General features: G+C 36.2%; 3 protein-coding genes across 3 annotated transcripts; 1 reads left to right on the forward strand and 2 right to left on the reverse strand.

Annotated features, from left to right (window-relative positions):
- Window positions 1-112: 112 nt before the first annotated feature.
- orc6 (origin recognition complex, subunit 6) lies at window positions 113-3,800 on the reverse strand. Its single transcript, XM_041268013.1, has 7 exons — window positions 3,518-3,800; window positions 2,908-3,037; window positions 2,465-2,628; window positions 2,184-2,273; window positions 1,894-2,006; window positions 1,579-1,662; window positions 113-1,423 (listed from the first exon to the last, which is right to left on the reverse strand). The coding sequence occupies exons 1-7, from the start codon at window positions 3,580-3,582 to the stop codon at window positions 1,302-1,304; spliced, it is 768 nt and encodes a 255-aa protein (XP_041123947.1). The 5' UTR covers window positions 3,583-3,800; the 3' UTR covers window positions 113-1,301.
- Window positions 3,801-4,516: 716 nt separating this feature from the next.
- Window positions 4,517-20,841, forward strand: LOC121325658 (vacuolar protein sorting-associated protein 35). Its single transcript, XM_041268503.1, has 17 exons — window positions 4,517-4,574; window positions 5,932-6,030; window positions 6,558-6,654; window positions 7,066-7,189; window positions 8,858-9,040; window positions 9,833-10,046; window positions 10,691-10,774; window positions 10,995-11,104; window positions 11,462-11,558; window positions 11,749-11,897; window positions 12,676-12,883; window positions 15,456-15,611; window positions 16,792-16,914; window positions 17,564-17,743; window positions 18,816-19,055; window positions 19,902-20,045; window positions 20,168-20,841. The coding sequence occupies exons 1-17, from the start codon at window positions 4,572-4,574 to the stop codon at window positions 20,345-20,347; spliced, it is 2,391 nt and encodes a 796-aa protein (XP_041124437.1). The 5' UTR covers window positions 4,517-4,571; the 3' UTR covers window positions 20,348-20,841.
- A 1,224-nt stretch (window positions 20,842-22,065) lies between these two features.
- Window positions 22,066-25,278, reverse strand: LOC121325659 (histamine H3 receptor-like). The gene is made up of 3 exons (XM_041268504.1): window positions 24,688-25,278; window positions 24,012-24,178; window positions 22,066-23,474 (listed from the first exon to the last, which is right to left on the reverse strand). The coding sequence occupies exons 1-3, from the start codon at window positions 25,016-25,018 to the stop codon at window positions 22,608-22,610; spliced, it is 1,365 nt and encodes a 454-aa protein (XP_041124438.1). The 5' UTR covers window positions 25,019-25,278; the 3' UTR covers window positions 22,066-22,607.
- Window positions 25,279-25,326: the final 48 nt, after the last annotated feature.

Raw genomic sequence — 25,326 nt, forward strand, 5'->3', positions numbered from 1 at the left:
CTAACCATTCTGGACAAGTACCATGGTTTTTGTTTGTTTTAAAATTGTGTTATACATATGTAAAAAAATAAAATATTATATATATATATATATATATATATATATATATATATATATATATATATATATATATATATATATATATATATATTTTTTTTTTTTATATATGCAAATATGTACAATACTTTTTGACAAAGAAACCAAAGGACAGCCATATAAAAAGGTGTGGTGTTCTTTTGAAAAAGTATATAGAGGGGCATTTAAGTCCTAATTGGCTATCACAACTGAATGTCACAGTTGGCCAGTGTACTCATATACACAGTTCCACTTCCCTTCTGTGAAGGCAACAGTCATTGGTGTGCATGCATGCATGTATGTACTTGTGCTGATCACTACAAACTACTGTACAATGTTAAAAAAATAAATTGTGAAGAATTGTTCTCAATATGTGCCATGCTCTTTTAAAAACAACAAGTGTAATGATCTGTGCAATTCCCATGGTAACGAAATAATTATTTTCACACTGACATATTGCCGCTTTGATTCTGTCAGTATGTTTCAACATTCGTAAATAATATGCAATAATTTTAGACAGAAGTGTCATGACTACCTACATTACAGACAATTAACCTTTGTATGTCTGGAACAATGCTTTGTATCTGTCCTCTCACATTTAAAACAGGATCTGGACCATTATATAGTCCCTGTGAAATGTGTAATGCCTCAGAGTAATACTAGTTAAAAAAAACAAACAAATAACCCAACGAAAACAAGACTTCTATTTTATTAAAATGTTTTATGCAATAAAAACACCACAAGAGGCATCCCTCAAGGGATAGTAAATAAAGATGTATACATGAGAACACAAGTATTAAGACAGCAGTCAATCAATCTATATCTATCCGAACATCTGTGTATACAGCAAATGAACAACATAAATGTATTAATAAAAGCACAATAGTGATGCTGTACATTTAATAAACAAACATCTCCACTGACTGTATAGCACAGCCACCTGTTGCAGAATGACCGATTCAACTGAAGTACATAAAATATCTAACTAGATGATGCATCAAGTGCACCTGAAAACAACTGTCTTCCATCTCAGATTTGATCAAATTTGTACACTCAGTGTTCTGTAGCGTTATCTATCTGTACTTCAGAGTCAACGAAGTCTGATTTGCAACACCCTTAACTAATCTGGACACAAAATAAAAACTTACTGGTTTAAAACATCATAACAGTGGGCACTTGTAAAAAGTGAAAGAAATTGTGACTTAGGTCAATCAGATAGGATAATCTCAGCAGGTATCCACTTTCTTGGCTTTGGCTGCATTTTCCAGGATTTTTCTCTTCCATTCTTCATAGTCTTGCTTGACAGATTCTTCAGACTTTTGCTGTTTAGGCTCGGTTGCTGTCTCTTCTGTTTAAAAAATACAATAATACAAAAATAAACACAGCAGCAATTACTGCATGCTCAAATAGCATAGTGTTATTTTCATGACTAATACCACCGAGAATTTTAAGAAAATTGATGGGGAGTTGTAGCTATGTTTAATAAATGGATGGTCTTCCTACCTTCTTTGTTCTCTATGCACTCAAGCAATGTCTTTTGCCTCTTGCTGGTTGTTTTTACTGATATGATTGGCTCTGCAGATTCACCTGCCGGGCAAACAAGAACATTACTGCAGTTAAAAACCATTACAATGCTAAATATACAAGAACCACATAAAAACATTACAAATGATCCTTACAGGAACCCCTTAAAAATAGAAGGGCTGAAGCATTTTAATACCTACATCCATAGCATAAAGAACGTCACCTCCAATAGCAAGTCATTAAACATGGCCACTAGTGTCTTCCGAAACGGTTTTGTCCTCAGTTATTACTTACTGCAAATTTGCTGTCCAAATTTCTCTAGTTGAGTGCAGAGTCGATCAAAGATGCCCTTCTTAGCACCAGAGGTGGCTGTCAATTTCGTCTTATCAACTTTGATTTTCATACACCTAGGAGAACAACGTTTAGTGTATTAGTGAATGGAAGTTTAGCATTTCCATTGTCAGAATCCACAACTCCTTTGCACAAAACTTAACATAACCATGCTGCAGACATCACTTTATTACTACATATAAATTCTGTTACTGTTGACATAGCTGCTTTAACGAGCAGACTGAATGACTTACTTGCATGCTGTGAACAATGCTGCAGTGGTAAAGAGCAGCTTCGATAAATCCAATCCACTCTGCTGTGCTTCAGGTAAACTGGATTCATATCTGCAAAAACAAAAGCTCAAGTATCATTATATAACGTACTAAAAGGACATTTCACTCTGGATCATTGAGAAACCTGAACATTGGCTCTATTCTGACTTTCATATACAGTCTCAAACAGAAGCCCTTTGCATCCACTGAATGCATTGAAATCTGATTCAGTTTGTATACTAGCTATGGCATTCCCTCCTCACCTGTGTAGTATCTTCACTGCTGTATTCACTGCCTCTGTGCAGCCATGCTGAACAGCCAAGTCTCGCATCCCCATTTGGGACTCCAAACCCAGCATGCACTCCAGGGATTTCAAATGGCTCTGGTATATCATCTTATTTAACCCAGACAGTTTCACCACATACTCCTAGTGCAATACAGAAATACAAAGTTTACACTGATTTGAGAGGAACATTTTTCTTGCATTGTATAACAACTTCAATACAACCATAAATCTCAGTACAAAGCTCCCCATCATAAAACAATCCTAAAATCATATGTGAAACGCATGCACTAGAAAAAGTGCATAGAACACAATCAACATGTGGACAGAGCAATAATAAAGAACACCTTTGACACATGCATTATACACTTCTACATCAGGTTAGCAGCGTGGTTTAAAGTAACAACCTGCATTCGTTCTTACTTTGTCTACTGGGTGTTTCATTGATGCAGCTGCCAGGTCCAGGCACATGATCGCATTGCTGGTTGCCGTTGTATGTGCGGACAGCCCTGTGCATTTCACCTGCGACAGCCGGAGGTACTCTTCTGCTTTCCTACAAACAGCAATAGTACCACCCATATATATATATATATATATATATATATATATATATATATATATATATATATATATATATATTGCACAACAAGGTACCCTTCCATCTTGTTCGAAATCATTACATTTTTAGCACACAGACTAGTATCCACTGGGTTAAATGCTGGCAATTCCAATCAACCTGTTTTATCTAAATATCTATCACAGGGGTGTATCCAGATTACACTGTGCACCATCCTGTCAAAAAAAAGAAAACATTTAAACATTGTACTTATTGCCAGGCTACCGAGATCAGAAGCAGTGCACACTTGACCTGTAGCCTTAAAACGCTTCAGCGATTTCATTACTGCCTACACTAAGAAAAATAAGGCTTACGACTAGCAATAAGCGCTCATAATCAATCTAAATAACGCATACCCGGGTAGTACCTTAACACACACACACACGACTTAGCCTGTCTAGTTTTATTATTACTTACGAGATTATTTTAACAACAGTTATTCCCAATTTAGATGCCAATCTTCTGATCATTTCTTGCTCCATGTTTGTTGACTGTGTTGAAAACTTTGCTCTAAATAACTGTAAACTAATATTAATTACAGCTTCCACTACTGTACCAAACGAGAAAGACGCTGGAGTTTCGCGGGAATTTTCAGCTATATCAACGCCTTGCTGTACTTTAAGACCCCGTGATTGGCTATTGTTTCTGACGTTCCATTAGATTTACTTTGATTGGCTTGTTGTTAAAATAGTGGAGACGCAGCAATAACCCGCCTCATCCGGGGTGGAGGAGACTTTGGAGAAATATATATATATATATATATATATATATATATATATATATATATATATATATATATATATATATATATATACCGTGAAAGTAAATAAAGTTAATAAAATTATAGAATAATTTAATTTTGCACTAGCTATCATTATTTTAACATGTTGTGTAGGATTTTAATCTTTAATAAGTTAACCATGTTTGTCCTTTCGTTTAAGAAAAAAAAAAAAAAACGCCCACCATTTCTTCAGTAAAGCGTTTCTACAGTAAAGAAAGTAGATCAGTTGCCATATGCATTAAATATGCCGGTTATTTAAGCAAATGTATTAAAACGGAAAGTTGAACTGTAATGTTATAAGAGACCAGTAAAACTTAAGAGACTACACCTTTAAAGTTTGCCTAAATTTTTATATAACTACCAATTTCCTTTTCTTTAAAATTAAATCAAATAAAACATATTCCTCTTTTTGCAGCCATGATAGCAGTATTTTTGTTTTTCTTATTGACAGAAGACTTTGTACTGCTGAGAAAACCCCACAATTTACAGCCCATAGCTTTAAATGGTTTTGCCTTCTACTGCAGTATTTGTTCCCCACTATTACTGTTATGTATCAATTGGTTGTTTTTTCTTTTCTTGACCAATGAGAGGATTTCTTCTTGGAACCGTCACAGGGTTAGCTAGCTGCAGTCACATGATTTGGAGAGATTGACGGGGGTTGTGTTTCCTGATACAGACTTAGTAATAATCATGGTAAGTCTTAATATTATTGATGAATTAGTTGCACATCTGCAGAATAATACAGATGATAATCAGCATTATGTGCACGCGATGCGGTCTATATATGTCAGTTTCGATTTGTAACTAGTAAGACATGTTTAAAAATCTAAACTAGGGTCCTACTAGATGGGTGGTGTGCAAAGGCCTAGTGTGGCTGTCCTGCTATTTTCAATGGTAGAAAATAATTCCACTTGTAATACCGTGCATATTATTATTATTATTGTAAAATTAACTATGCACACGGTAATAAATAATGTTGTCAGACGTGTCGATAACCTGTAAGTTTGCACACTACCAAATAAGTATTTAAACAATTATAACATACTAGGGAAGTAGTGAATGTTTACATGCAAATAAACGCAATACACTGCATTTGACAAGAAAATTATAAAAAAAAAAAAAAAAAAAAAAGCTAGAATGTATATGTCGATCCCCGTCATTTTGCTCCAGATGAAGTTAGAAAGTAAACTCGATTGATATGTACGTAGTTTGTTTTAACCACTAATCGTACTTTATACTTATTGAGACTATAGTTCAGAATGCATAATTAACGTTAACGCCGTATTTAAACTTCCCTGTTGCGTGTAACGGTATGCATGCCAATAAAGGGCAGGTATGTCGAATGAGTAATTTATTAAAGGGCTAGTAATTTACTTAACTGCAAATGTGCTGTCTCACGGTTGAAAATACTACTTGCTCCATAGTATTAACAAAAAAACAACGCATTTATGTTCACTGTTTCTGCAGACACAGGTCCCGCTTAAATGTAACATCAGCATATTTTTCAAATTGAAATTGTCTCTGAGGTTCACTTTGACACATTTTTTTTTGATCCGAGTCTTTTGAAGCACTGAGGTATTAGTTATTTTGCTGTAAATGTTAGAAAACACTATTGTAGTTTAGTTAATTGGAATAACAGACTTTTTACATTATGGGATAAGTGGTTCAGGGCTTTGTTGTTACACTGCAGTTAAAGGAAATGCGTGCCAGATTCACAAATTCACATAGCTCACGCAATGAAAGTAAAGTAAAAAATAAAGCAAATGAATAACGCACAACTTAGATTAAGTGACATGATATCTTTTGTTTAGGCAACTAAGCAGAATCATATACATGTTTAAACGTCACACCCATACAATAGATTCCCATGCACTGTTTGGATTTCACAAACATTTAAGTATATGTTATAATTATGTAAAGCATGGTAGTAATTAGATGCACATTGTGTGTGTTTAGGTCAATTGAATGGATCCATCACTGTGCCTGTCCATCACTAGTGTTTTTCTTTAATGGCATTTGTTTTCAACAAAGTCTATGTGTTGTCTTTCAGCCTGCCACTCAGCAGTCTCCGCAGGATGAGCAGGAAAAGCTTCTGGATGAAGCAATTCAGGCTGTGAAGGTCCAGTCCTTTCAGATGAAGCGCTGCCTGGTAAGCACAATTGTTTCTCGCCGTTCCTCCAAAAGCAAATGCTTCAGCGACAGTGTATATCGACAGATACCTTGAGAGGAAAGACAAGTGTTTTCTCAAGTGCAAGGTTTGCATAAAATACAGTAAAGCCTTAATGAAAGCAAGACCCTTTTTTATTTTTGCAAAAAAACCCTAAAAAAAACCAAACAAACATGCTTTGAAGAGCCTGTTCAAATTAATGTTAATTAGTTTTTGTCTTATATGGCTGTGTGTCTGACAGTCCAGTGTGTTGATTAATTCTGTCCCTCTGCCTATCCATATATCTTTGTTAGAGGATTTATGGTAAATGTTTATTTTAGTTAAAGTTTTATCATTATTGAGGCAAGATAAAAATGGCTTTGTATTCTAAAACATTTTAATCTCTGACCTTTCAACTGTAAAAGGCAGTATCAAGCCTGAGGAGAGTTGTTAATTCTGTGTATATGTGAAGATTGAGTGTTTCAAAGTTGTGCGTTCATGCTTTGACACTGATGGTTTTTTGCTTGTAGGACAAGAACAAGCTTATGGATGCTCTGAAACATGCCTCAAACATGCTTGGAGAGCTGAGGACTTCCATGCTGTCACCAAAGAGTTATTACGAACTCTGTATCCTTTCCTTTGACAGTGCTGGTGTTACCCAACCTAAAAAGTTTAGATTTTCACGGCAACAAAAACAAATGTGCAAAATAAGGAGAACAAAAAGTTAAGACAATTTGACCTTGACTTCTCATGGAGGTTTTTTCCTTTAACTGACTGAACTTTGGTAAATGTTGTGTGCAGTTGCCATTAAAGAAGGGATGCACGAGCTAAATTTAATTGCAGCGGCGACTCTGTATAATCACACCCTGTAGTATTATGCTGGTAAAATTAATTGATTTTAATGATTCAAACTCAAAGTAATTTATGTGAGGTTCAACTTGAAATACACGTTCTAAATAAACAGTACCTATTGCCTGAATATACTGCTGCTTTTTTACTTTCAAATAAAGTGACTTTTTGGCTTAACTTTGACTGAAGACATGGCCATTTCTGATGAACTACATTACCTGGAGGTCTACTTGACTGATGAGTTTGCTAAAGGCAGGAAGGTGTCAGATCTCTACGAACTAGTTCAGTATGCAGGAAACATCATCCCAAGGCTGTAAGTTCTTTTAACAAAAATTGCTAAATAAGGTTGGCAATGGGTAGAATTCCTGAGGTTTGCTATGACCCTAACCTTAAAGATCACCTGTGCTGGTTGGTTTGGTGCTTTGGTCAATGATGGATGAAGTATAATGGTAGGTTATGAGACTGGGTCTTTGCTCTGCCACAGTCCTTTTACCCAATTAAGCCTGGTTCACCGCTGCAACCCCTGCGCTCACTCGGCAGAGATGAAGATGAACACACGCTTCCTCCGAAACGTGTGTCGTCAGCCGTCTGCTTCTTTTCACTCTGCAGGCCTGCCATGCAGCCACCTCAGCTACAACATTGGAGGACCACGCAGCTCTGAGCTGCTTGCAGGCAGGCCCGGACAGTCTACAGGGGTCGCTGGTGTGTGGTGAGCCGAGGACACCTTGGCCGACCTAAGCCCTCCCCATCTCGGGCAGTGCTCTGCCAATTGTTCGCCGCCCCCAGGGAACTCCCGTTCATGACTGGCGACCTCCAGGCTATAGGGTGCATCCTGCATTCCACGTGGAATACCTATACTGGATTAGCTTTTATTGAATGTGTGCTTCACTGCAACAACAATAGATTAACTAGAGCATAGTGCTGGAGTACCAGGTGTTGCTTCATGTGATCCTCTCACTACCCAGTGGTAAAAATGTCTTGCGGTCTACTAATTACTTATTTGCTGTAAAATAAGATTCTCACAAAAAATTGAGTGGTGGGAGTCTGCAGTGCTTAGAGGACTTACCGATTTGGCTGCCATGACAACAGCTTTATTTATTTATTTATTTAGGTGTCTACGGGAGACCACTTTCCTGTTGGAAAGTGTTTATATACAGAAACAGCAGTATGCTTCGCTGTTGTCTGCAGAATATTTTAACATTTGCATTATTTTCAGTAACTGTAGGATCATTCAGCTCCATGTGCAATACCTGCTGTTATGAATTTTGTCCAACATAATTAGGTGTCAGGAGCAAATGTTTATTTTAATGAAATACTGTGCATCAAGGCTGTAAAGAAACTTCAGTGTTAGACCATTATGCCTAAAAATATGTGTGATGCCTTTATTGTTGTATTTAGCATTACTGCTAAGAGTGTAGCATGCTTGGAAGCCATTTAAAGGCGATGTAACCACTAGTTACCCTATGCTAAATAAAAAATAGAGAAATGGATTCTTAACCTAAAATTCAAAATTTTCTTCACATTTATACAGTTTATGTTTTAATACTTAGTACTGAGGTGGCCTTATAGCAAGGTTTCTCTGTACTAAGCCCACCTCATATTTAAGACCTCTTTCTTTTCCAGTGACTGTTTGTTGCTGTTGGCAGTTGTGTGAAGTTGCTCTCAGTATTAAGAGCACCCCTGTACTCAGTAAGGCCACCATCTGCTGTCCCAAATGTACCAAACCTCTGTTAAATGACTTATTTAATGAGACCTACCAGCCAATCACGATACATGATACACCACTATTAAGTCACATTTTCTTGGTCCCTTGGCTGGCCTTAATAGATCAGTTTCACTGTATGTTAATTTGATTTAATTATGGGGTTCATTGTGTATATTGGTGGCCGTATGAAAATCCATTCAAACTTTATTAAAAAATAAATACATTGCTAGCTACCCCAGCAGTGATTGTGTTTTGCACTGCTCTGTCTGTTTACAGTTACTTGCTGATCACTGTGGGTGTGGTGTACGTGAAGTCGTTTCCACAGTCTCGCAAGGATATCCTGAAGGACCTGGTGGAAATGTGCAGAGGAGTGCAGCATCCCCTTCGAGGCCTCTTCCTCAGAAACTACCTTCTGCAGTGCACCAGAAACATCCTGCCAGACGACGGGGAACAGCCAGAGTAAGAATGCATTTCCAGTGTGGTGGTGGTTGTGGTACAGTCAATTTCTGGGCAAAATGGCATAAGCCACTTTCAAACCTAGGCATCCAATGAAGGGTTTGTGCATGAACCCACTGTCCCTTCATTCCAGCCTCGCTTCCCTTACCCAGTATGAAATATTTCCTCTTTTGAAAATGACTTGGAGGTACAGATATCGTAAAAGCCATGCAATTTTAACAATGGTTATTCCCATTCTGTGCAATAATGTGGTAGTGCAGTGTGCAGTGGAATGCGTTGTTGCTTCCTTACGTGTGCTGGTGCCCACACTGATTAGATTGGTGTGCTTCTGATCGTTGACTTCTAGTCTATAGCACATTCTTACACCTCTAATCCACTTGGCCCAGGGTTGTCTGCATTCCATTGTCAGTTTGTGCCAGCTGCGTTTAGTTGGTTTTGGCCCTTTTGCTTTTAGGCCTGCATAGTGAAGTACACCGATCTTGATTCCACCTTAGATCTTCGTGGGCTCAGAAATACACAGAACCACAAGAAAATTTAAAATAGGGCCCTATATCTGTAAAAAGTGTCCCGACAAGTATTTTTAAATTTTAGTTTCTTTTTTATTTGATACGCTGCTTTCACTGAGGTTTTATGGAAATACATGTGAGGAATGCTTTAAGTTTGAAAGTGTCCCATTGTTCCTGGCTTTCTTGGTAGCAAATTACATTCTAATTAAACAGTCTGCAGCATATTGTTGGATAGTGCGAGTATGAAGGATAAAAAAAAATATATTTAAATTGCATCTAATCTTATTAGAGAGGAGACTACTGGTGACATTAACGACTCGATGGACTTTGTACTCCTGAACTTTGCGGAGATGAACAAGCTGTGGGTTCGAATGCAGCATCAGGGTCACAGCAGAGACCGGGAGAAGAGGGAGCGAGAGCGTCAGGAGCTGAGGATTCTTGTTGGGACCAACCTGGTCCGTCTGAGCCAGTTAGAGGGAGTTAATGTGGAGAAATACAAACAGGTACAGTCATGAGAGATGCTGTCATTCTGAAGCTACTAGATTAATCCTGCAACTCCCCACACACAGACTTTGTCAGTTCCTATTTCTACAAGCAACCGTTCCTAACTGTGAAATACTCAATGCTAGATAAAAAATTAATTGTGAAAACATTTGGCGACATTGGAAAAAGATGTTTATTATTATTATACCGTGTAACAATTATTTTTTTTTTTTTTTTTGTTCCTGGGTAGTAAATGTTATTTCCTAATTGCTTATGCCTCAAAAGTATAGAAAATGGCTATTATTCCCCACAAACTTTGCTTTTGTGACCAGGACAGTGATATTTCAAAATATCACTACTTCAAATGGGAAAAACGGGCAAATGTGTGTCTTTTCGTTCATAGTCAGAAAAAAACAACATATGAATCCAAATTAACATGTATTTATACTAAAGTAATTTTTACAGTATAATATATAATCGTAAATCTCAAAAAACTACTTGCTTCTAAATCTTTTGTAGTCATTTTTGTTTATTTTAGTATTTCTAAGTAGCACTATTTTTAAATGTGAAGTTTATTCAAACTGTGTGTTCACTGTACATGTGCTAACAACTTGAAGCATATTTTGTTTAAGTAGAATGCATTTACATTTGTTGCTTATTTCAGATTGTGCTGTCTGGGATCTTGGAGCAAGTGGTAAATTGCAGAGATGCCCTTGCTCAAGAATACCTCATGGAATGTATTATTCAGGTAATGTTTTGTTTTTTATATTGTGATTCCCCCCACTCCCCTACCCATGAGAAATACAAATGCTCACAATCTTCAAATAAAAGAAGCATATTTATTTCATGCATTTTACATTCTTCTGTAGGTGTAATTTCTCATTGAGTAAACTGGTGTGGTCTTCTACTTTGCCTCCCTCTGTAAATTGCATTGTTTCCAATATTCATGTCTGCTCCCCCACCCCCAGGTCTTTCCTGATGAGTTTCATCTTCAGACCCTCAATCCTTTCCTGAGATCCTGTGCTGAGCTGCACCAGCATGTGAATGTCAAAAATATCATCATTGCTCTGATTGATAGGTCAGTAAAAGAGTGAATGGGGGGTAGGCGACACAGGACTGATTTAATTGCCTGTTACTTAATAACTGCTTTTCGTGTCAGCATTGTTTTTCTAAGATATTTATACCTTGTAGGCTCATTGTACTGTAATCGAGGTATTCATCTTGGTAAAGAAATTCAGTATTGTTAAAAAAATAATAATTGAAAAGATTCTGAGTTCGTATAACAAGGACTGCTTGACTTTATATATTGGAATTACCTTTTTAAAATAATAGAACTAAAAAAAAAATGGATATGAACATTGCACAATATAGCTTTTGTTAAGTTGCTTGATTGTATTTGTTTTTAATTTTTAAATTTTTTTTTTTTTTATTGCAGGCTTGCATTGTTTGCTCACCGAGAGGATGGCCCTGGAATTCCAGTTGACATTAAACTATTTGATATTTTCTCACAACAAGTAGCTACTGTTATCCAGGTATTTTATTTATTTTGTTTTATTTTATTTTTAAAAATCATGTTTGTTGATCATAACCTACATATGTGTGTGTGCTAAAGCAATGAGTTATTTTATTGTCGGTCTGTTATTCTGGAGAAATAATTTTAAAGGATTCATCTTGTACACCTGTCCTTTAAATTATGGTACATTGGTGACCTTGTCTTTCCAGTCGAGACAAGACATGCCATCAGAGGATGTGGTTTCATTGCAAGTGTCTCTCATCAATCTGGCTATGAAGTGCTATCCTGACCGGGTGGACTATGTTGACAAAGTTCTGGAGACAACTGTGGAAATCTTTAACAAGCTAAACCTTGAACAGTAAGTAAGAACCAAAATAACCAGTTAATTAAAAAAAAATGGAGAGGTGAGATACCCTTGTCAGTGTTTGTTTTAATCCCACTTCAAACATACATCTCTCCTTTAAAACACTCTATTTTTTTATTATTTTATCTGCATAGCTTTTTCATGTCCTGGTTACACTTGATAAGCATGCTAATTGCTATGTTACTGTGTGGGTGACAGGCTCTTCAAAACAGCTTCACTTGAGCTCAAGTAGGTTTCCAAAGGTTTGGGGCAGCTGAAAGAAACGCTTCAAAGGATGCGAGTTGTGCCTAGATAAGACCTGGTTGAGGGATTGCAATCACATTTCATTGTTTAGCTTGGTGAAATATTACTTGTTGAGCTGGAACAAACTGATATTTGGATGATGTATTCTGCAGAAGCTGGGCACATTTCACACATGAAGCCAGTGCTGTCCAAAAAATAATAATAAATGGACGTTGTATTTTATTTTATAAAAGATCCCATTGACGCTTTAATAACTTTTACAACAGCCTCTGATGTGGCTGCTTGCCAATTTTCACCTGTTCTAGTTTCCCCCAAGCCTATTGTTGAACTGCTCAAATGACCTATTTTATGCCTACAGGGTAGTAGTTGTGGAGTGCAAGATGCTTCTGGAATCAACTACATCCAGTTTTTTTGTCGTACTTTTAAAGTGTTGTGGTACAAAATTAATGTTACAATCAACTTGATAGTTAATTCTTCCTTTTTCTTCCTTTTTTTTTTTTTTTTTTTTTTTTTTTTTTTTTTTTAAAAGTATTGCAACCAGCAGTGCAGTATCAAAAGAGCTGACAAGACTGCTAAAGATCCCCATCGACACCTACAACAACATTGTGACGGTTCTGAAACTGAAACACTTCCATCCTCTGTTTGAGTACTTCGACTACGAGTCTCGAAAGAACATGAGTTGCTACATCCTGAGCAATACTCTAGATTACAACACGGAGATAATCGCACAGGAGCAGGTATGATTGTATGTTACATAATGGTAATACAAGGATACAAATAACTCATTTTGTGCTTCCAGTCGTGGTAATTATGTACGTTTTGCATTATAGCTTCAGCTTGGAGATTCTGTCTGCTAAGCCTTTTTACAGACCCTTTTTAAACAAGATGTGCCACATTTTCATTTAATCCCAGCGCTAGATTTAGACATAAAATTAACTTTTCTGTACAGAGCCCATGAAGAGAACTGTCATATTGGTCTTACGGCTTAATTCTATGTTTTTGCTCCCAAAGAGACTGCAGACTTTGAAACCTGTCATCCAACTGCAAATCTTTTGAAGGTCATTTTCATTCGCTCAATTAAAACTTCAGCTTGCAGACTGGAGAGATGAATCGAAAGACATGCAATTTGGTCCCGAGAACAGAACAAAAAATAATACTCTGTAAATGCATTATATTAAACTTTGTAGCTGCAGTGTAAAGAGATGTATATGTTGACAAGGGGTTTAGCTATAGTCTGAGATATATTTCTTGTTACAATATTAACATTGAAATCAAGTGTTTCCAGGAAGGTGGTGGTCGTAATTCTGTGACATTTCTCTTGATCTGCTTTCTGTATTTGTTGGGTATTGTTGCAGAAAACTTTTTCCAGGCAGAATTTTAAACTTAAGTAGGCGTGCACTGTAATTGGTAGCCTATCGGCATGGCACTGATACAAGGGAAATTAATAATTTGATATTTTAGCCGATAACGTACACCGTTATTCCTGCTTGAATTTCTTCCAGCAGAGAATTTAATGTTTGATCAAGCGCACTTATTAATAACGCAAAAACACTGAGACAGAATTTTCCCAGTGCTGTGTAACGTGCGGTCATCCTAAATACATCTCAAAAGAGTGGCGTTTGGTTTTTTTTTAAATATCTGAAGACAACACTAGGATAGCGAGTTCCTTGCAGCAGAACAGACTTGATGCTACATTAAATCCAGTGATGAATTGGGAGTAGAATATTATTATGATATGTTTAAAAAAAGTTATTACTACTACTAGGCAATTTACTTCAAAATGACCTTTTGTAATTTTTGTTGATTCTTGCTTAATCTGCATTGGTAGCAGGTAGTAACGAATTCAAGTTTGACCTGAATTTTGTAACTGGATATTTTTATGACATCTCTTTATTTTTGGTTGAAGTGAGCAATTTAAGTTGTGCTGCATTTTTTAAGTAGTGTGTGCTTAAAATAAGAATTTAACGAACATTGTTGTAGTTAAGATTGCATAGGCTACATTTCTTTTCTACTGTACAGTATAGGTAGAAGTTATGATTCGTAATGTTTAGCAGTAAGTGGCTATAAAAGTTAACGTCACATTTTTTTCTACAGAAGTGCTTTTACTAGTACAAATTCAAAATGTTATTTTTGTGTTAAATTGCTGACAAGCACACAATATAATAGTTATTCCTTGTATTCACTTTATGAAAATACAATGAAGTAAACGATATCTGTTAACTGTTTAACATGTATAATTATAAAACAGTTTAAATGTAGGCCCTATTGTTCTAGTAGTTTACAACAGCTTATCTGCACTATCTATTATTATTGGTATCCTATCTGTATTGGACGATATGGGTAGATAACCATCGGCTATCGGTATCGGCAGAGAAAATCTGTCGGTGCACCCTTAGTTTTAAGTGCATGCTGCTCTTATGCAAGGTATTGATTCATACTGTGCTTAATGCACTTGTATGGTGCCCTGCCTACACTCAACTCTGAAAGGCAGCTTGGTCACAAGACCTGACCTTCAGATGCTTTCAGTTTTGAATCCTAGTTGTTTTCTCACCACTGAGGCCAGCTGCTGTTTGCATGGCCTCTTCTGGTAGTTTAGTTTTTAAAGACCTCTCACTGTAAGGCAGTGTCAGCTTTAGAGGGTGGGGACTGTTGGCTTAGTCAGGGTGAGGCATTATATGAACCAGAATAAATGGCAGCACTGTATTATATTTTGAGGTATGTATACAGGATAGGCTCCAATCATGTCTTATCCTTGTGTATAGGGGTAAGGGAATGTGCCAGCTAAAGCGGTGTATTGGGATCAGTGTCTGAGCTCCCCCCAAACACACACCATCCATTTGGCAGGTGATATAAGTTGCACAGCATTGTACATTGATTCAAACAGAATCAACTAGTCCCCAGGGCCTGAAAGTTTCTGTTATTTTGTGGGCATTAAATTGCTGCATCAAGGGACCAGAAAAGAGACAGGAGAAATATTTAAAATCACAGCAATTTAGAATTGTAACTTTTGGGAATACAATTATAAAGCCTGGATTTGTCAGAGATGCATTAATTAAGCAGTCTGTCCAATTATTCAAAACCCGAAGGTGTAGCTGAGCGTTTTGTTAATGAGAAAATAAGTTTAACTTTCTTGATCCCCCACCAACCAATTTAGGGTTATACAACTATATATTATACCCAAAGGAGAGCTTATTTAATTGTATTTGATAGGTTACACTTGAATAAGTGGTGTTTTTAGTGCCTCACTGATACTGGCAACTGGCTGTATCACAGTTGCTGATGGTACTTCTGTATTTCCTGACACCTCAGGTGGATGCCATCTTGAGCCTAGTGTCGACCCTGATCCAGGACCAGCCAGACCAGCCTGCGGAGGACCCTGATCCAGAAGACTTTGCGGAGGAGCAGAGTCTCGTGGGCAGGTTCATTCACCTGCTTCACTCCGAGGACCCTGACCAGCAGTATTTGGTATGCAGACTGAATCACTCCTATCTGTCTGTAAAAAAAAAAAAAAAAAAAGTGTGTGTGTGTGTGTATGTATATATATATATATATATATATATATATATATATATATATATATATATATATATTAATAGAATATATCCCCGGTATCCTGGGGCATAGGGACTTGGCAGTAGGTAATCCTTTTATCCATTTAAAGTTTTGATTTGTTTGTTACTTTTTAGAATGATCCAATTCTGAAATTGCCAATGTGTCACTCTTCAACCATAATCTTACATATTTATTTCTGATTTCACTAATTCAAATACTCTTGAAGATCATTAAACTCTCTTACCATTAAAAATAAATAAATAAAAATAAAAACATAGCGTACATGCTCAGTCTGAGTGATGTGAAAGGAGAGTACTTTATTTATTTATTTTATTTTATTTTAGTGATGGGACAAATATCAGAATGTCCAAACGAATATTTTTTGACATCTATTGGGATACAAAAATCAGATGTTTGTATTCGCTACACATATGTATGTCTTAATGTTGTGTATTTTTTTGTTGCGATATTACATTTTCTGTTATGTTGAATATAATAAGAGAACCAAAGCGGTGAGTTTGTTTTCCCCATTCACTTTACAACGACATTTCCACGTTTTGTTTTATTTGAACGTTTAAAGTTAAATTTCAGTTTGTTTGCTTGTTCAGCTACAAAAAGACACAAGTACTAAACTTTATGTCATAATTATGAAAATGTGTCTGGCCACCATTTACTGTGAAGAAATGGCAATGTTAAGGAATGAAAAAATAAATAAAATGTGTTGTCAAATTTATATACTATATTTCAGGAACAAACTAAACGTTTAACTTAAACTTGCATTTGGCATCCTTTGTTTTGTAGTTAATTCACTGAGGTAAAATGAGTCCTACACAATTTATTCTTTCATCCTGGGATAATTTTTTATTTGAACCTGTTACATGCTGTAAAATAAACACACAGAGGCCGCTGTCACACCCCCTGCTGCTGTGCTGTCTCTGCCTGTGTTCAGAGCAATATAATGGCTTTTATTACTTTTTAAAAAGTAAAATGTCCGAACGAATATTTAAATTGAGCGAATATGAAAATCCTGTGTTCGTCCCACCACTTTATTATTTGTTTTTATTTATTTATCCCCCCCCCCCCTCCCCCCCAGATCCTAAACACTGCCAGGAAGCACTTTGGTGCGGGTGGGAACCAGAGGATTCGATACACACTACCCCCTTTGATATTCGCGGCCTATCGGCTTGCTTTCCGGTATAAAGAGAACTCAAAAGTGGTAAGTTGACTTCCTTTCAGAACCGAATATTTTACCATCTGGCAACAGATATTTAAAATAATTAAATGTTTGTGGTGTTCTGTATGCCGTGTAAAAATAATCTGAAATTCCCTCTACAGAACACAGACAAATGTCAGCATATTTTAATGTTAAACAAATCATTTTTTGCACTTGTGTAGCAGCTATCTGTATATTGTTCTCTAATACCATAAATGAGTAGCCATTAGCTATTTGAAACTTAAATTATAAATGAATGAATTGATGTTCTCTTTAACCCTTTCTGTACTGGATTGTTGCATGCATCGTTCTGTCCTCAAGGGGCAAATACCAGTCTTGGTTTTCATTACAAATTAGGTTAGAAATTATTTTATAGGATGTGGTTCAAACAAATATCAATCCTTTCTTTTCTTACTCCCTCTTAATATGTAAATAATCCTCTTAAATTCAGTGATGGGTTGCCACCAAAAAAATCAAGACTCCACTTTTTTTTTTATCACCACAACACTATATCCTCAACATTATACTTGCCTCTTCAATTAAAAATGATTAATCATAAAAGAAGAAAAAGCACCCGCCCCATCTCCACATATGTATATATGCTTGTGTAGAACGTTGTTTTATGTGTCTACATTTCTTGAAATTCCACTAGGATGATAAGTGGGAGAAGAAGTGCCAGAAGATCTTTTCGTTCGCCCACCAGACCATCAGTGCTCTTATCAAAGCAGAGCTGGCTGAGCTGCCTCTCCGGGTCTTCCTGCAGGGGGCGCTGGCAGCCGGAGAGATTGGCTTTGAGAATCATGAGACAGTGGCGTACGAGTTCATGTCGCAGGTAAGTCTGTGTGAGAGCTGAAGATTGGTGGTGCGTGTGGAAATCCAACCTGGCTAAGATGCATTATATAGAGGTTTGTTTTCTTCTGAAAAGGGAACATTTTAAAGATATATAAAAAGGATATTTTGTTTTTCTAAGCTGTATTGCTATATACACTGTAGCAGCCTGCCTGAAAGAGTCTGCCCATTTTCAAAACCGTCTATTTTTACAGATAGCTGTAACTGAATGACAAGTCAAATAGGCAGTAAGTCACACAATCCCATGTTGATACATGTGAATTGCTGCTATATTTAGGGTTTCTTTCTGTCCCACAAGTCATAAGTGTAAAGGGTTGTTTTAAGATGCCAGCACACTGCCCCCTGATGACCATACCAAGATAAGTCACTGTGGGGGTTGAGGAAAAATAAAGTCAGACCTTATATCAATTAAATAGCTTTTGTGTATAAATCTGGAAAACATATTCCAAATATTGAAAATGGTGTGCAGAGAACCGATCTAAAAAAATAACTTGCCACAGAAGCTCTTAAAGATCGCCTTTTGATTTTTTTTGCAAATTATTAGTCTTGGTTTATTTATTGCAGTGTAGGATAGCATTTTCTCATAAATCTACAGTAATTAACCATATACAGAAAGTGGTTATATTTTTGGTTAATATGGCAAGTACACAAGTTATGCTCAAGTTATGAGAATCCTTAACTGATTATTGGATTAGTGGTTTTGGTTCATCATCAATGGTACTTGAGAGAGGCAAAAGCAAAGGCTATATTGACATATTCAAACACAAGGAAACAAGTTCATATCTAACTGTTTAATTATACAAAATTGTATCAAAATTGTCTCATCGGTTTTACTCCTGTAGAGTACCATGCGGATTCTCTGTTTTTGACATTTTGACCTTGACCTGGAGGTCAAAGTTTTCCCCACAATCCTTGTATATGCCCTAGTCTGTCTGACAATACCCTCTATAACCTGTTTAGTGTGTGAATTATGGGGTGTAAAAGATGGGTGATCTGAGATAACAGGCATGTAACAATGAGACCTGATTTCTCATTTAATATGCATTTTCCTTCAGGCATTTTCTCTTTATGAGGATGAAATCAGTGATTCTAAGGCCCAGCTGGCAGCAATTACGCTGATAATTGGAACATTTGAGCGGATGAAATGTTTCAGCGAAGAGAACCATGAACCTTTAAGGACCCAGTGTGCACTGGCTGCTTCAAAACTCCTTAAGAAGCCTGATCAATGCCGTGCTGTCAGCATCTGTGCACATCTCTTCTGGTCTGGTCGAAACACCGACAAGAACGGAGAAGAGGTACGTAATAAACGTTTTCTTTTTACAGCTCTAAAGGTAGGTTTGAAAATGGTAAACTACTATGACAGTTGCTTTTATTAGCTGAATTGTTGCTGTGTAGATATATAGCTAGATAGATACAATATGTAGCATAAAATATTTACTGGTCTGCTGTGTTAAGTGAATTAGTCTTTCCCAAACTACAATAGCTGACTAGTTATCTTCTCTTCTAGACATCTGCAGTGTTCAAATAGTTGAATAAAAGTTTTTGCGTGTCTGCTGATAATAAAACTGCGAAAACGTGAATGAGGAAGGACGATCCCTCCTTTTCTGTGTACATATTGTGGCTTATTTGTTTAGGTAGGTTTGCTACCATTCTCTAAATGTTAAGCAGAAACAGTGGTAAGGAGCAGTCCTGTTTTTCTGCTAGAATCAGTGATTAAGTTGTAATTAGGACTGTAATGTTTAATCGTATATCAGTGAATCGTGATCCTTTCTTTACATGATATATCATGTTGCAATAGAGGTATGTATGTTTTATCGCGTACAAAACCAAAAGCACAACTGCTAAAGCTCATTGTAGTTCACCGCCATGTGTTTTAATGACAGGGTGTGTATGTATTCATTCCAGCTGTAAAACCCACTTTCGGTTTTATAGTTTATGAATACATGCACACCCTGTCATTTAATTTTTCATTAAATAAGCATTTTCACAATGTGTTATACAAGTAGCTCATCACGACTAACATGTATTGTGGTACATACTGTATTGCTACACTTTTTTTTAATAAGCAAGGCAGACATTTTAAAAAATGTAAACACTGAAGGTGATCAGTTTTGTCAAGTGTTTTCTGTTTTGGTTCTTAGATTCATGATGGAAAGAGAGTGATGGAGTGCTTGAAGAAAGCTCTAAAGATTGCCAACCAGTGCATGGATCCATCATTGCAGGTCCAGCTGTTCATTGAAATCCTAAACAGATACGTCTACTTTTATGAAAAAGAAAATGATGTGGTAAGTCTGCATATTTTTTTTTTTTTTTTTTTTTTATTTATTTACATTTGTTACTGCTCTTATTTACTGTCAACTTTGGGAAATTGTGCCTAAAAGGTTATTTTATTTGACATAAATTGCAGGTGACAGTACAAGTCTTAAACCAGCTCATTCAGAAAATAAGAGAAGATATTCCAAACCTAGAGGCCAGCGAAGAAGCCGAGCAAATTAACAAACACTTTCACAACACACTGGAGCATTTGCGCCTGCGGAAAGAGTCCCCTGAGGCCGATGGACCGACCTACGAAGGTCTTGTCCTGTAAAATGGGATGCAAAGAAATGCACATGGCACAAATTAAACTATTCCATCCAGTGGTTCCCTGCCCCCAGCTGCCATGTCTTTATCAACCTTGCCATTCTAGAATTAGATTTTTGTAGAGCGTGCCTTTTAAATGGTGCCAGGAATGCAAGGTTACCATGTTACTTACTCGGGCCTAGCACTTCTCGCACACAAGCTTTCCTTGACGAAGTTATTGTCAAGTTAATAACAAGCACCCAGTGACCAATTAATTCCAAGATCTTCTGGCTTATTTTAATCGGGCATGGTTAGTGGATTTTTATTTTTGTCCATGCAGCTCATCTCAGTGCATTCTGTGTTGTTGCTTCTGTATGTCCTTTGTGTAATGTACTGTTGTTTTCTAAGGTGGCAGAAATAAATACACATTTTCATTATTTTGTAGAACACCAGCTGCTTCAGAATAGTCCAGTTTTTGGGACTTTTTTTTTTTTTGTTCCATTTGAGGGATTCTAGTCTTCATTTAATTTTTTTTTTTTGTTCCATTTGAGGGATTCTAGTCTTCATTTAATGCAAACTACTTTTATGTTGTGTATTGTACAAATTAAAATACATTAATGCATGTATGCATAATTTACACCTGGTTCAAAACATAAGATTGTGCTGTAAAAAAAAAAAAAAAAAAAGTGTGTATGGTCCACTTAGAACTGGAGTGAATGTGCCAGCTATAACTTTATTATATATGCATATTTAAGGTCTTTTTTTTTTTTTTTTTTGGCCTTTTGATCTAAATAGTGTATGAACCTTTTATTGTAAATCAGTAAAATCCATCACCAGTATCACATTATTTGCACAAATAAACAAATTGCAATGAACCATTTAATTTCTTACAACAATCTAAATACTTTTTACTTTGTGGTCTTGTTTTGTAAAACCTCTAACATAGCTGCTTTGTGAATATATTTAACTAACTTCCTTGGACACGTCAAAAGGCTTTGAAATGTAGAAACTGTTTTCGCTTTACTAAGCTTAACTATAATTGAATGAATACGTTTTTTTGCAAACCAATTTCAGTGTGTCCTCCTTTTGTGATAATTGCCTCCTTGAGCAAGTATGTCTCCACCTTGCCAAACGTATAGTATCAAACAGCAGTACAATATTGTTTTGAACTTTTTTTTTCTCGTGTCTTTGATTTATTGTTTTTAGCTTGGAGGAAAGAATTGCATTTGATATAAGCTGGTTCTTTGTTGTAGTGACACTAATTAAAATATCTCATGTCCACAGTAAATATAAAGATTATATACATACATTATATACTGGCAAAACAATATTATTCCTATAAATATTTATTTAGTGAATTTTCTTTCTTTAATATCTTAAAGCTATTGATATTCTAATTGTATTTGCCCTGTTAAGAAGATTGTAAAGATGTAAATGAACCTATTAACATGCATAATCACAAAACTCATGCTCTATCTTCTTTGTGCAGACTGTCTTAAAGTACTGTTTTTTTTTATTATTTTTGTTTTGAGGTTGTAATACAAGGATGTCTTAGATGGCCAAGAACAAAAAGTTTATAATCTACCTGGAATTGTGAGATGATCAGGCATAGGTGGTTGCTGCAATCCAGGAATATTCCCTAGTACTGTAATGAGCACTGAAAAAAAATCCAATGGCTTGTTATGCAGGATCTTCTGTAATGGTTTGGGTACACAAACTAAAATGAAAACACAAATCTGAAATACATTGCACGTGCTTAATTACAAGCCTTTATTAACCATTTTGTTATTTACCATGACAAGCAGCTAGATTACAAAACCAAGACTCACAAAGGCAAACTTTTTTTTAAATTTTTTTTAAAACCTATGAAGACTGAAGGTGTAATTTTAATCACAATATAAAGTATAATGACAACCATTGCACAGTGATATTTCAACATACTAAATGACTCATTGAAGCCTAATTAAGACATGGCTATCCATGATTCTTCAAAACAAACATTGATTGAAATGTATATCCTATTCATGCTACCTAAATAATTTATGATGAACACGTATTGCAAGTCCACATGGTTTCAAAGCTTAATGATCACACATATTTTGTAGTGTGATATGAATAGGATACACGCTGTTTACGGAAACATTTAAATATACAACAAAACGAAAGTTCAGCCTTCACAGAAATCAATGTACTTTAGTACCAGCTCCATCATTAACTGATCTGCTTCTCCCATGTACTATACCTCCAATGATCCTTTGAGACAACATAACATTTCCTAACACTTTAGATCACAACTGTGGCTGGATCTTTATTTTCCTGGGGCAGAGCAATTTCATGAAAGCCTTTCTAAAGCTCATGTGACACAGTGGGTACAAAACAGGATTGATGGAGGAGTTTAACCACAGGAGCCAGAAGGATATCTCATATAGGTAATACAGGACACACTGTCCATGACAAACTGCTCTGATGATCATCATCAAGGTGTAGGGAGCCCAGCAAAGTCCGAACACACAGACGATCACTGCCAGGGACTTGGCCACCTTTTTGTCCCTGGAAAGCCGGAACCGGTTGGCCATAGTGGTGGCCATGTCAGACCTGCGCTGAGTGCCGCAGAACTGATCTACAGACTTGTAGCAGCAGTCAGCTGGCTGCCTGGGCAGCTCTTCCAGTTGTAAAGGTGGCAGGTCCAAGGACTGGCAAGCTAGTTTCTTAACATCGCTATCTCCTATACAGACTTTAGCAGCAGAAAACCTACTTGCCCTGGATTTCTTCCCTTTGTTCTTTCTAGCTGCAGGTCTGACAAAAAAAACTTGTTGTCTTTTGCTCTTTCCAAGAAAGACCATCTCTTCTCCTTGCCCCGGAGCTGGGTTATCGTTCTTCATGAGGGTGCGCTTTCTGATGTTGATGTAAATACTGAGGTTGAAGTAGGTCACGCTTATAAAGGGGGTGAAGAACTCCACTGTGGATGCCATCATGAGAAAATACCAGTTGAAATAAAACTCTGCATAGCATTCTTCCTCTGGTAGGATGCTTTTCCCTGCAATGTATTCCCAGCTGATGATTGCTGGGCCATAAAGCAGAAAGGCAGCCAGCCACACACTTGCCATTTTCAGTACCGCACCTCGGGTCACACCCTTCTGGCTCCTGTAGCTTACCTGACAGGATAACAAACACAAGTGTGTGTGTGTGTGCACGCATATATATATATATATATATATATATATATATATATATATATATATATATATATATATATATATATATGCACAATTTAAATGCAATGCACACTAGAATATTAAAAATAAACAAAAGGATGTAAAGAAGTAGTAAAGTAGTAAAGCAAAAAGTGCACTGCTTTGTACTGATGTATTGATATTGTCAATTATTTGTTTTGAAACCCAGTGATTTACAGGATAATTCTGTTTTGTGGATAGCACGGCTAGAAATTGTTTCATATGTAATATAAGGCTATTGGTTGATTGTTTGACTAATGCTAACATTAACCTTATCAGTGTTAATGTATTTTATGGAATTGATAGAATTACAAAGGAATTGTTTATTTTGCACAGGAGTGATATATACACAATTATGTTTTTTTATCTGTTTTGTTTTTTTAAAGACGATATGTTCACATTGTTATTAAGGACACATATCATCCATGGATATTGAAAAGCAATAAACTAATTTCTTACCGCTCTTGTGACTGAAATAAACCTGTCGAAACTGATTAAAACGATGTTGAAGACCGATGCTGTGCAGAGCAGGTAATCAACAACGAGCCACAGCTTACAAAGTCCTCGTCCAAGTTTCCATTTTCCAGTCAATACGTAAGGAATGTAAACTGGGATGCAAAAAACGCCTGCAAATACAAGAAACCCAATCCTGAACATGAACAATTATGAAACACGTGTTTTTATTTCACATGATATCAATTGCACAAGATCACTGTATCTGACTGCTAAACAAATAATAAAAGTAGTCCATACTTAGTAACCCACAGAATTGTCTTTTAATAAAAAGAAAAACAATGTACAATGCACACATTATTATATATATATATATAATAGATATATATACATATAATATAGTATATATATATATATATATATATATATATATCATATATATAAATAGTACTTATTTGTTGTTATAATTATATTTTACAAAAAGTTGAACTCTCAACTTGAAAGTTGTTTTTTAACATGTAACTTGCCCCTTCCCATGTTGACTACAACTGATTAAATGGCATTATTATTATTATTAATAATAATAATAATAATAATAATAATAATAAATAATAATAATAATATTTTGCTATAAATTTGTTTTAAAAAAACAAAACAAAACAAAAAAAAAAAAACAACTTACCAACTAAAAAATCAGCTATAGCTAAGTTCAAAAAGAAAAAATTGCCTTGAGCCCTTAAACTTTTATCCACCACGAAAGCCAGGATTACCAGAGCATTCCCAAGTACTGTGGCAAAAACCATGAGTGACATGAGCACTGCCAGAAGAACCGAGACGGGTGGAGAGAATTGTCCATAGTGCAGAACTCTTCTCTTGTCAAGATCCGCTGTCGACCCATTCCAAAAGGGAATTAGAGAAGCGTTCATCCCCAAAACTTCGGACTCTTTTATAGGCGTCGCTGGTGTCATGATCTCAGTTTTTAATGCTCTTCCTAATGCGAGCGCGGTTTGCATTGCAAGTGTGTTTATCTCATGCTTCTATTAAAAGATCAGGTACTACTGTAAGAGCTGAAAGAAAACGGAGGCAGGAACATCAGTGTGCCGCGCGCATGCATACACAATGCGTCACGGGTGACAGATTCAGAAGTTAGTGGATCTGAAAAAAAAAAAAAAAAAAGATGTAGTAATTCTCTTACATCTGTATAAAGAATATAGTCGCCTAAGTATCCACTAATGTGACGACAAGTGTGAGTTTGTTATAATAACCACCAAACAATAGACAAATAAATATTGTGGCAGCTAATCCCAGGACGCCCGTCTGT

Source organism: Polyodon spathula, chromosome 13, assembly GCF_017654505.1.
Source record: "Polyodon spathula isolate WHYD16114869_AA chromosome 13, ASM1765450v1, whole genome shotgun sequence".
Taxonomy (NCBI): domain Eukaryota; kingdom Metazoa; phylum Chordata; class Actinopteri; order Acipenseriformes; family Polyodontidae; genus Polyodon; species Polyodon spathula.

Coding starts and splice junctions, on each gene's coding strand:
- orc6 (XM_041268013.1), bottom strand. CDS start 3,582: ATGGAGCAAGAAATGATCAGAAGATTGGCATCTAAATTGGGAATAACT. Junction 2,274..2,464: donor GCAGTGAAGATACTACACAG/GTGAGGAGGGAA, acceptor TTGTTTTTGCAG/ATATGAATCCAGTTTACCTG. Junction 1,424..1,578: donor GTGCATAGAGAACAAAGAAG/GTAGGAAGACCA, acceptor TTTTTTAAACAG/AAGAGACAGCAACCGAGCCT.
- LOC121325658 (XM_041268503.1), top strand. Junction 6,031..6,557: donor TTCAGATGAAGCGCTGCCTG/GTAAGCACAATT, acceptor TTTTGCTTGTAG/GACAAGAACAAGCTTATGGA. Junction 6,655..7,065: donor AAAGAGTTATTACGAACTCT/GTATCCTTTCCT, acceptor CTTTGACTGAAG/ACATGGCCATTTCTGATGAA.
- LOC121325659 (XM_041268504.1), bottom strand. CDS start 25,018: ATGCAAACCGCGCTCGCATTAGGAAGAGCATTAAAAACTGAGATCATG. Junction 24,179..24,687: donor TATAGCTGATTTTTTAGTTG/GTAAGTTGTTTT, acceptor TTGTATTTGCAG/GCGTTTTTTGCATCCCAGTT. Junction 23,475..24,011: donor TTATTTCAGTCACAAGAGCG/GTAAGAAATTAG, acceptor TTATCCTGTCAG/GTAAGCTACAGGAGCCAGAA.